The sequence below is a fragment of the Oncorhynchus masou genome, chromosome 13 (genome assembly GCF_036934945.1).
Source record: "Oncorhynchus masou masou isolate Uvic2021 chromosome 13, UVic_Omas_1.1, whole genome shotgun sequence".
NCBI classification, from domain to species: Eukaryota; Metazoa; Chordata; class Actinopteri; order Salmoniformes; family Salmonidae; genus Oncorhynchus; species Oncorhynchus masou.
Genome location: NC_088224.1, coordinates 28,018,813 through 28,031,148, shown reverse-complemented (window position 1 = coordinate 28,031,148; position 12,336 = coordinate 28,018,813). Strand labels below are relative to the sequence as shown.

At 43.7% G+C, this 12,336-nt stretch overlaps 1 protein-coding gene across 1 annotated transcript; it reads left to right on the top strand.

The window, feature by feature from the left end:
* Nucleotides 1–11,739, top strand: LOC135552047 (glycoprotein endo-alpha-1,2-mannosidase-like protein). The gene is made up of 4 exons (XM_064983420.1): nt 1–1,767; nt 2,010–2,119; nt 5,935–6,011; nt 9,228–11,739. The coding sequence occupies exons 1-4, from the start codon at nt 1,260–1,262 to the stop codon at nt 9,862–9,864; spliced, it is 1,332 nt and encodes a 443-aa protein (XP_064839492.1). The 5' UTR covers nt 1–1,259; the 3' UTR covers nt 9,865–11,739.
* Nucleotides 11,740–12,336: the final 597 nt, after the last annotated feature.

Sequence of the window (12,336 nt, the reverse complement as noted above, 5' to 3'; positions counted from 1 at the left end):
AAAACGATTGTTTTTATATCTGTCTGCCTAAAACCGCAAATCGACCTAGCGCAGACAATTAAATGTCGACCAATTCTACCGTTCTGAAAATGTGATGGATTATAACGGTTTGCTCCCGGAAGAGCAGGTTCAAATGCATAATCGAGGTAGATAAGAGTCGCGGATAAACAAGGGGTAGGGGTAGTACGCGAGCGGAGAGCACTTGCAGAAGACAAAGGTAAATGTGCTGCGAACTATGTGATGAATTAACAGTCCAGAAGAGCAGCTGGGAGTGTGGAGGCACAGTTTGGGTCAAAATAACTAGAGAGATTGGCTTTTAAAATACGACCAGAGCGACATGCTTTCTCTGTTTCTCTCAGTGGAATCCACAAATGAACTATCGGCGGTCGGAAAGCATAAAAACCCTAATATGACGATGCCCTGAAATGGTAATGACAGTCAGTCGTTAGGATAAGCTAAACCTTAATGCTAGAGATATATATGCTATTCGTTGATAGAAGCAGACAACTTAACACAAAGGAGAGATTCGTTTCAAAGCACATTATCAGGAAACGGTGATGGTTTGACAGGCTACATCTGAGATGTTTGAAGGGACATGCATTTGATTCTTTGCGCTTCAAGTCAGACATCGAACTCAAGCCACGAACGCTGGCACTGAACTCTACAACGAAACGCACAAACCACTGTAGAGATTGAGTGGCTTTTCCCACATTTTTCTCATGCTAAGTGTGTATACTTGAAGACTTCACATGTTGATGGAAGAGACTGACATAGATCTAACGACGCTATAGTTTCAACGAAAGCACTCAACGAATTGGCTGTCCATTCACTTCAGCACTTCAGCATAGAGCGTTCTACTCGGCTTCCTTCAGAACCTCAGCACAGAGCGTTCTACTAGGCTTCCTTCAACACCTCAGCACAGAGCGTTCTACTAGGCTTCCTTCAACACCTCAGCACAGAGCGTTCTACTAGGCTTCCTTCAACACCTCAGCACAGAGCGTTCTACTAGGCTTCCTTCAGCACCTCAGCACAGACCATTCTACTAGGCTTCCTTCAGCACAGAGCGTTCTACTAGGCTTCCTTCAGCACCTCAGCACAGACCATTCTACTAGGCTTTCTTCAGCACAGAGCGTTCTACTAGGCTTCCCTCAGCACAGAGCATTCTACTAGGCTTCCCTCAGCACAGAGCATTCTACTAGGCTTCCTTCAGCACAGAGCGTTCTACTAGGCTTCCTTCAGGACTACGGACAGCTACCAAAATGACACGGCTGCGCAAGAAAGCTTTCATTGCACTTTTCTTATTCACCCTCTTCATCTTCGGGACCATGATGGGCCTCAGGACACTGAAACCCAGCGATGGCTTCTCAGACCTGGCCCCGGGAATGGGAGAGTTTGTGGGGGAAAGAGGAGGCGACCGGCGACGGCCAGTTTCGAACGACATGGTAGTTTCCCCTGGTCAGCCCCATCTAGCCAGCGACACCAAAGTCGTCTTCACAAAATCCGACCGTGACTACAGTATATTCTACGATGTACAAATCTTCTATTACCTATGGTACGGCAACCCACAGATGGACGGTAAATATATTCACTGGGACCATGTTCTAGTACCGCACTGGGACCCTAAGATCGCCGCCAGCCACGCCAAAGGAAGACACACTCCTCCGGAGGACATAGCGTCGAGTTTCTACCCGGAGCTAGGACCATACAGTTCCAGAGACCCCACCGTGCTGGAGTCACACATGTCGCAGATTGAAGCGGCTGCAGCAGGTAAGGGATTTCGGCACGACTAACCCATCCAAACTGAAATATCATTATCAAGCGGTGTCCTGGACATGATACTGTAGCTCTCAAATATTGGACGTAGCTTCACTTAAACTCCCCCATTCAATCTGCACCAATGTTGTGCACCTAATGCTCTTGAGCTTTCATATGAAAGGGGATGTGTTATAGACCTACCCTTCTGTCAATAGTCATACCAGAGAGTGTCCTCACTAACTGTTTTGCCCCAGGGGTACTGGTTCTGTCTTGGTACCCGCCTGGCATTGCAGACAACCATGGTGAGCCATGTGAAGACCTGGTGCCTGCTGTCATGGACGCTGCCCACAGACACAGCATCAAGGTAACTGGTGAGAGAACCGGTATGTTTTTACAATTTCTGCTGCTTTACTGAAGAAATAAATGTCTGGCTACAGGGTTGGGGTCGATTCCATTCCAATTCAGTCAATTGGAATTTCAGTTTTCTTCTGAAATGGATTGAATTCAAAAGGAATTGGCCTCAACACTGGCTGGTTGACTGGCCGTCTGGCAGTGATGATTGGTTGGTAGGTGGTTATGGGTTAAGGGTTATGTTGTTCGCGCAGATCCTAAACTTGAGATTCAGAAAATAGACCTACAAATAGACCTACATTCTTCTGTAACAGTCTGTCACATTAATTCAGACCTTTATTGTAGTAGTCTTTGTTGTAGTAGTCTAAGTGAGTATCAGTCCTGGCCTTTGTACCTAACTAAATACATACACTTTGAAATATTCACACTACACAGTGGCTGTTTTTGTATGTATAAATTCACTGTGTTCCCTCGAAGACAAAAGCAATGGATTTCTTTTTTAGGGTGAAGTGTGTGATGTTGGTTTTGGAATGTATTTTCTATACCTAAAACAATCTGTTCTAGCCCACTTTCTTCCTCCATCTTGTATGTTATTGATGTAGTCAGAGAAAACACATTTCTTCAACAACCTCCCAAGTCTTTGGGTGCTTCACAAGGTCCTCTGAAGGCCGACTTTTTTTCCTTCAGTATTTTAAAACCGAAGGAAGACCGTTTCCAATTGACGGAGGAGTGACTCAGGGGATACCGTTCAAGGCACTGTTGTACTGTTTGACATTCAGTCTATTGAAGCAATTAGAGATGTTCTGGACACACACACACGCACGCACGAACACACACACACAGCATTGGCCTCCAAGGCATAACTGGGGCTGATCATGCAGCCTGAGGCCTGTGTGCATGGCACGAGATGGTCTCTCTCTCTCTCTCACACACACACTGCATAAACCCATAGCATGCAGTACAGTGCATGCATTTATTTAAATATAGCCCAAGGTTCTTCTTTCCATCCGCTTTCATATGTAGAATATGTCAGGCCTACATTTTGCAGAAGACAGTGCAGACTTCACTTCCAACCGTGTGTGGTGTGGAATTGCATGAATAATGAGCACTGTAGGTCTGTGTGGGACTTACACAACAGTAACGGTTTGTATCTCTGTATGACTAACCTGAGGGCTAACGCTGCAATGTTCAACCAGTGTTGCAGAATCCCTGCCACACAGGAATTATAGGTTGAGGTTGAGGGACTGAGAGATCTCTTTCCTTGCATACGTCCTCAGTGTATCTGTGCCAACCTGTCTTTTCTACTCATATAGCCTTTAATATGCACGCTGACTGTTCCATTCACTGACTTTGTTTACATGATCATCACCTTAAATCATGAATAAGAATATACAGAGCCTAATGTGTAAACATTAAACTGCCTCGGGCCTTGCTTATTATTACGTCTCACAAAAAAACAATGACAAAACAAACATCTGTGTTAAATATTTAGATGTTTCAATAACGATCGACATTCCCAGTTTACAGTAAGCGTTGCTGCACCTAAGGGCAGAATGCTAATAGGAGAATCTGTTCCCACTACACAGCACAATGTGTGAACAAACTGAAAAACAGCTTCTCATCTCCAGTAGAGACGCGCGCACACACACACACACACACACACACACACTTTATTCAGCTGAGGAAAGCGACAGATTGAACAGCACATCAGCTCACCTTGCTGCTCGGCCTTTGAGGCCAAAGACACAAACTGACAGCTCGGCGAGCGAGTGAGCCTGGTTGCTGCCGTGCCAAACACAGTGTTGCCATGGAAACTCTTTATGAAAGAGAGCTAGAGAGAGGGAGTGGGTGTTCTTTCCTTTCTATGTAGCCCGCCACGCTCCTTCATGGCTCGACGGTTCTATCAGCGGTTGTCGGTGAGCTGAAGTGGACCTTTTGCTATACAGCAGCTGAGGTAAACTTCCTAGTCGTCAGGCAGTTTAACCCTGGTCCCAAATCTGTTTGTGCTCTCTCGACAATGACAGTAGGTGTAGGCTATACAGCCCAAACAGATATGGGATCAGGCTTGTCTAACCCTGGGGTGAGAGAGGGCAGCCACCCCTCAGCAGTATGTCAGCCCTGCTGCCACAGTCCCATTCATGTCATTTGAATCATTCACAGCAATCTGTGTCACACCGCAATCAGTCATTTGAATGCTGAGAGACTCCCTGTTGACCCTTCAAGGTTCTGGATGTGGTCTCCCTTGAAAAATTGTTTTGAAACCTCAAGGGATTTCATCCTGGTTGGATGTATAGACCTTATATGTATGCCAACTACTGTATCTCCAAGTAAGGTCCTTGAGTGGTTCATTGAAAGGTTGGCAGGCATTGTCTCTCAGTTGCAGCACAGACAGAGGAACAGAGAGAAAATGGCCTTAGGTAATACTTTAAGGTAGAGAGTATTATTGCTTTAAAGTAGAGAGCAGTAAGTATCGTGCTCATTATCTATCTCCAGCAGATAAGGTTCACCGCAGTACCACTGGAAGGAATATATCTCCAAATCACTTTTCTTTTCTTAGGAGGATGGAGGATCACTTAAGACATGACAGAGAGGGTGAGGTGCTGAGTTTGGATATTGGATATGACCGCAGGGAGCTAAGAACCTCTGCTTCAGTGGTTTGCTCTTCTTCTTCCTCCTTCCAGTCTTTTTTTAATTTTCAAGAACTTAGCTCCTGCCCTGCGCCATTCTATCACCTTATATCTTTACCCTTGAGATACAAGCTCTCACATCGCCAGGAGCATACACACAGAGACACAGAGGCCCTGGAGTCAGAGAAGGATTTATAGATGATCTGCCAGTTATAGGCAATCTCTGATTGGCTGATCCCAGCCCAGAGGCCTCTGACACTAGTCTGACAGGGTCAATTTCATCTGTTATTCAGGAGTCCATGACATTTGATTAAACACGAATTCCCTGAGGAACAGGTTCTATACTCTTAGAAAAAGATAACTTGTTTGTGTTCCATGTAGAAACATCTCTGGAAAGGGTTCTACATGGAACCAAAAAGGTTTATTCAAAGTTGTTTCCTATGGGGACAGCCGAAGAACCCTTTTAGGTCCTAAATAACCTTTTTTTCTAAGAGAGTACTATTTACCGATGGATATGCCAGTTGTAGGGCAACATGGCGAAATGCATTGGTTATGAACAATAATCAGAATCACTTTATCCGCATAGTACATTAACACATATCCAGAATATAACTTAGTGAGAAGGTGCTGCCATGAAGACATTGTACAAACAGAATACAGACACAAAGTCAACATACAGAACATACTGTATGATAGCACCTTTTTTTTAAAGAGTGTATCTAGAACCTGAAAGTATTATTTGGCTGTCCCCATAGGAGAACAATTTGAAAACCCTTTTGTGTTCCATGTAGAACCCTTTCCACAGAGGGTTCTACATGGAATCAAAAATGTCTCTACCTGGAACCAGAAAATATTATCCTGCTGGGGACAGCTGAAGAAACCTTTTGGAACCCTTTTTTCTAACAGTGTATAAATACAGTGACTTTGTTGGAAAGCGAGGTATCGACAGTACTTATTCTTTCTCTATGCCAGTGCATTGAACAGTCAATGCCTTACTGCATTTCAATGCAACAATCAAATGGCAATGTGCTGATATACTAATGAATGTGAACATTGCTTTTCATTACGTCTTCATTTACAGGACAATGTTTACATTCATGTGGTATAATGTTTCAAAGACTATGAAAATGTGTACTGCAGACAGTATTGTCCTCTTTATTAAGAGTTTATAATGATCCGTATCTGTACTTGGTTCCCACAGGTGGCGTTCCACATCCAGCCGTACAAGGGACGGACTGACCTCAGCATGTACGATAACATCAAATACATCATTGACAAGTAGGTTGACCTTCCACTGTCCTATGCATCAACATGTCCTCTTCTCTCTCTCAAACTACATCATTGACAATTAGGTCAGTCTTAAACAATTCACACACCTCTCCATTCCTCTTCTCTTACTCGCTAGATCATTTACATGTTTTTGGTTATTTAGCAGACACTCTTAACCAGAGCGACATACATTTTCAAACTTTTTCCCCATACTGGTCCCCCGTGGGAATCAAACCCACAACCCTGGCATTGCAAGCGCCATGCTCTACAAACTGAGATACACATTAACAAGCAGGTTGGACTTCGACTGTTCTGTACATCCAGCCACTCCATTTCTCCTCTCCTTTTACCTCTCCACTCTCACTCCCCCCTTCTCTCTCTCTCAAACTCACACAGATTAAGATGCTCTTATCACTTACTTTAAGCCAAAGGTCAGAGCTCTGCTTCCCATGTCAATTTCCAGTGACTTTGATCTGGAGAAATCTGAGTCTTCTTCAGGTCTAAAGGAGGTTAAGGAATGAAACGCAAGTGGCCTTTGTCCTGATTTTGCTTGCATTTTTAGAGTATTACTCAGAGGGCTTGAGACAATTGATAGCGCCACTAAAAGATTAGTACCTGTGGGAAAATGTATGAAAATAGTTTGGCTTTGGAAGAGACCAGTAGTAGCCTGCAGGTCCCAGATCTGTTTGTGCAGTCTTGTCAACTCCCATGGTCATTGTCATGCCAAACATATTTATAACAATGACTATACATACAGTGGGGCAAAAAAGTATTTAGTCAGCCACCAATTGTGCAAGTTCTCCCACTTAAAAAGATGAGAGGCTTGTAATTTTCATCATAAGTACACTTCAACTATGACAGACAAAATTAGGAAAAAATCTAGAAAATCACATTGTAGGATTTTTAATGAATTTATTTGCTAATTATGGTGGAAAATAAGCATTTGGTCACCTACAAACAAGATTTCTGGCTTTCACAGACCTGTAACTTCTTCTTTAAGAGGCTCCTCTGTCCTCCACTCGTTACCTGTATTAATGGCACCTGTTTGAACTTGTTATCAGTATAAAAGACACCTGTCCACAACCTCAAACAGTCACACTCCAAACTCCACTATGGCCAAGACCAAAGAGCTGTCAAAGGACACCAGAAACAAAATTGTAGACCTGCACCAGGCTGGGAAGACTGAATCTGCAATAGGTAAGCAGCTTGGTTTGAAGAAATCAACTGTGGGAGCAATTATTAGGAAATGGAAGACATACAAGACCACTGATAATCTCCCTCGATCTGGGGCTCCACGCAAGATCTCACCCCGTGGGGTCAAAATGATCACAAGAACGGTGAGCAAAAATCCCAGAACCACACGGGGGGACCTAGTGAATGACCTGCAGAGAGCTGGGACCAAAGTAACAAAGCCTACCATCAGTAACACACTACGCCACCAGGGACTCAAATCCTGCAGTGCCAGACGCGTCCCCCTGCTTAAGCCAGTACATGTCCAGGCCCGTCTGAAGTTTGCTAGAGAGCATTTGGATGATCCAGAAGAAGATTGGGAGAATGTCATATGGTCAGATGAATCCAAAATAGTACTTTTTGGTAAAAACTCAACTCGTTGTGTTTGGAGGACAAAGAATGCTGAGTTGCATCCAAAGAACACCATACCTACTGTGAAGCATGGGGGTGGAAACATCATGCTTTGGGGCTGTTTTTCTGCAAAGGGACCAGGGCGACTGATCCGTGTAAAGGAAAGAATGAATGGGGCCATGTATCGTGACATTTTGAGTGAAAACCTCCTTCCATCAGCAAGGGCATTGAAGATGAAACGTGGCTGGGTCTTTCAGCATGACAATGATCCCAAACACACCGCCCGGGCAATGAAGGAGTGGCTTCGTAAGAAGCATTTCAAGGTCCTGGAGTGGCCTATAGCCAGTCTCCAGATATCAATCCCGTAGAAGGGAGTTGAAAGTCCGTGTTGCCCAGCAATAGCCCCAAAACATCACTGCTCTAGAGGAAATCTGCATGGAGGAATGGGCCAAAATACCAGCAACCGTGTGTGAAAACCTTGTGAAGACTTACAGAAAACATCTATCATTGCCAACAAAGGGTATATATCAAAGTATTGAGAAACTTTTGTTATTGACCAAATACTTATTTTCCACCATAATTTGCAAATAAATGTATTAAAAATCCTACAATGTGATTTTCTGGATTTTTCCCCCTCATTTTGTCTGTCATAGTTGAAGTGTACCTATGATGAAAATTACAGGCCTCATCTTTTTAAGTGGGAGAACTTGCACAATTGGTGGCTGTATGTAGGATCTTCATATGAGCCAGTTTGCTACAGCAGGAAAATAATCATGCAGCAATAGGTATGTGAATTATGTGTATAAGAATGTATGGACATTTTTGTAGGGGTTGATACACTTTTCGCAAGGGAAAATCAAGTCTGAAATTTCAAAGTGGAAATTAAACTTTAGAAGCCTTTTTAACCCTCAAATACACTACAGGTTTAACATTTCCTGCATTGCAGGAAAGTTCTCCTGCTACAGGATGATCAAATTAAGATCTTACATTTGTAGGAGCCGGTTACAGTGCACCAACAGATCGAGACAGAAATATGAATATGAGAGGTTTTATATAATGAGGCATGATAGTGATCCATCTTAACATTGTCCCAACCTTTGAACACCCTCTGTGGGCGGCGGGAGGGTTAGTGTATCGTAGTCAAGCTAACTGAACAGTGATGATCGTGACTGAGGCCAACTTCTGCAAAAGCAACTGTGCTAGCCATCTGGCTGAAAATAAACCACAGAGAGAATGAGAGTGGGAGATACATTTATAAATGCTGAACTCTCCATCTACAGTGTTCACACATTCCAAATTTGCTCTTGAAAATAATAGCACCATTTCACATAATAGCATTTTCTGTAGACATCTGGCACTTCACTCAATTGAGAACCCTTGTGTTGGCAGAACCTCCTGCTTTGTAACAAGTGTAAAACAACAACACACTTTTATATAATAATCTCTGACTGTAAAATCGAATCACCCATGTGGGTGATACACATTGCGAGTGGAAGATTGGCTACCTATGGAGTCATGATATGTTTTCCATCTTGTTTGTTCACTTCTCTATAAAAATAAGTGTGATTTGTATGTATACTGCAATTCAGCTTCTCGATGCATAAGTAAACATGAACTAAAGTAAACAAAATCTTGACCTCATAGGTATGGGAACCATGGCGCCTTCTACCGCTTCAGGTCGACCACGGGGCGGATCCTTCCTCTGTTCTATGTCTACGACTCCTACCTGACCCCGCCTGAGGCCTGGGCCGACCTGCTCCACCCCGCCGGCGCCCACACCCTCCGCGGCACGCCCTACGACGGCGTCTTCCTCGCCCTGGTCGTAGAGGAACGCCACAAACACGACATCCTGGCCGGTGGCTTCGACGGCATGTATACGTACTTCGCCTCCAACGGCTTCTCCTTTGGCTCCTCTCACCAGAACTGGAAGGCGGTCAAGGACTTCTGTGACGGTAATAACCTGCTGTTTGTGCCCAGCGCCGGGCCGGGATACGTCGACACGGCAGTGAGGCCATGGAACAACCACAACACGAGGAACAGGGTCAACGGACGCTATTATGAGACCAGCCTACAGGCTGCGCTGTCGGTGCGGCCGGAGATCGTGACCATCACGTCGTTCAACGAGTGGCACGAGGGGACACAGATTGAGAAGGCGGTGCCCAGGAAGACGGTGACGCGGCTGTATCTGGACTACCAGCCCCACCGGTCAGACCTATACCTGGAACTCACCAGGAAGTGGGCCGAAAACTTCAACAAGGAGAAAGAGAAGTGGCTCATGTAGAGGACAGGGTCGATGGGAATAATACCTTTTGGATGTGACTGGAGCGAGTAAAACTGAGGAGCTTTTCACATTTCTGAGCTGAGCCGAACCAAGCCAAGCTGTACTGAGCTGTCCTGGTTAGTGGTTACTATCAACCATAGTCGCTGGAACCTGCTGAAACATTTTTAAAAATTGAAAGAAAATAGCACAGCCAACACAGTTTGGTTCAGCATGGTAGTGAGAAAAGGGTTTGGAGTGGCCTCATTGCTGGGTATTTTGGGTCCTTGTGAATATAAACCATATTTATTTTGACAGTGAAGCAAAAAAATTGTCAATTTGGCCCCATACTCCAGCATTTTGGATTTGAGATTTGTTTTTAATATGAGGCGACAGTACAGCATGTCACCTTTTATTTGAGTGTATTGGGGCGGCAGGGTGGTTAGAGCGTTGGACTAGTAACCGGAAGGTTGTGAGTTCAAACCCCCGAGCTGACAAGGTACAAATCTGTCGTTCTGCCCCTGAACAGGCAGTTAACCCACTGTTCCTAGGCCGTCATTGAAAATAAGAATGTGTTCTTAACTGACTTGCCTGGTTAAATAAAGGTTAAAAAAAATGAAAATAAATATCTGTTTTACCATTTAGAAATGAAAACCTTAATGTATCTAGTCCCCTCCCCATTCAAATGTTTTTTTTCCCTCTCATAGGTATTTGGACAATTGAACTTATAGCATATTAAACTTTTCAAAAGTTTAGTATTTGGTCCCATATTCAAAGCACGCAATGACTACGTCAAGCTTGTGACTCTATAAACTTGTTGGATGCATTTGCAGTTTGTTTTGGTTGTGTTACAGATTATGAATGGTGAATAATGTACTGGAGTCACTTTTATTGTAAATAAGAATAGATGTTTCTGAACACTTCTACATTAATGTGGATGCTGCCATGATTATGGATAGTAATGAATATATCCTGAATAATGACGAGTGAGAAAGTTACAGAGGAACAAAGATCATACCCACCCCAAAAATGCTAACCTCCCCTGTTATTGGTAATGGTGAGAGCTTAGCATAAATATATTTTTTGGGGGTATACACTTTTGACTACTTTAATACACTATAAGTGAATTTGTCCAAATACTTATAAGAATATTTTTTTTACTCAAATGGGGGGACTACATACAGAAGTGTTTTATTTCTGAACTGTAAAACAGATACGTATGAAAATGCCCTCAAATAAAAGGTGACATTCCGTAGTCGCCTCACATGAAACATTTGATCTCAATTCCAAAATGCTGGAGTATAGAGCCAAATGTACACATTTTATCTTCACTGTTCAAATAAATACAAGTAGCATATGCTTTTCAGTGGAGCAAGTGGGACTGAGACTGCTCACACCATTGATTTAGCAACAATTTCACCTGGCCTATCAGAGGGCAAGATGAAGGTTGCTTACACCAATCCAATCCTCTCAGATCTGCAGAAGCATCTAGGGGGAGGGGGCTAGGGGTTGGTTTGGGATTCAGGGGTACACTCATGATTGAACCGGTCTCTGTTTTCGTCAACTCTTTTGTTCTTCTCTCAAATTAACTTTTCCATTTATGTGAATTTCATCCCGATGCCTGTTTTTATTTTACATCTGAATACACAACACAAATACTTTTGTACAAAGTTTCATTGGTTGGTTTGAGTCAACTTATGTTAGTGCCAAGAAATAGCCTGTTTTGAGTGACTTAAGTCTATTCCTTTCAGATGAGTTCTGTTGTGATGATCGCCACAGTAATGATATAGCCACTGAGGTTTATGTAGTGTGGGTGAGCTTGGAGACATTCTGACATTGAGGACTTATTCTTTCCTGTAATACTTTTAAATGGTGAAAAATAAATGTATTGTCTGGTTACTATGTGGGAATCTTTGGTGTGTTTGAAATAGGGTGGTTTCGACTCAACCCAAATCAGCAAGGGTCAGACCCACCATCTGGGAAGGAGCCTATCCTGTAACATGCTCTTCTATCATTGTCAAGCCGTAGCAGGCTGCCTGGTCCCTTCTCAATACACTGCACTAGCTACTTTACTACTCAGCTCAGGACAAATAGAAACCATGGGGCCAGTGTTGAGTCTCTATCCCGCTCCATACCCACACTGCCCAAACACATTAGCCGTTAACACCAAACCAACCAGGCGTGGTGAGTTTAGAAATGTCAGGCTTCACAGCACCGTGCGACGGCCGGCCCCGACACTCCTCATCACCGATCCTTCTAGTACCAGGTGACAGATCAGATGATGCATTCATACCATTATAGCTTCCTGGTTCGTACCTCAGAATGTCAACCGTAGAAGGGCAGTGAACTGAGAGGGGAGAGAAAGGGACAGAGAATCAAAGAGAGCGAGAAGTATGAAAATAGAATTGACTGACAAGACAGTAGGAGGGCGTAAATAAGGAAGTCATTTACATTTAGAAAGCCTGTTGTTCCTTGCTACTAGCATCCTCTTAGCCT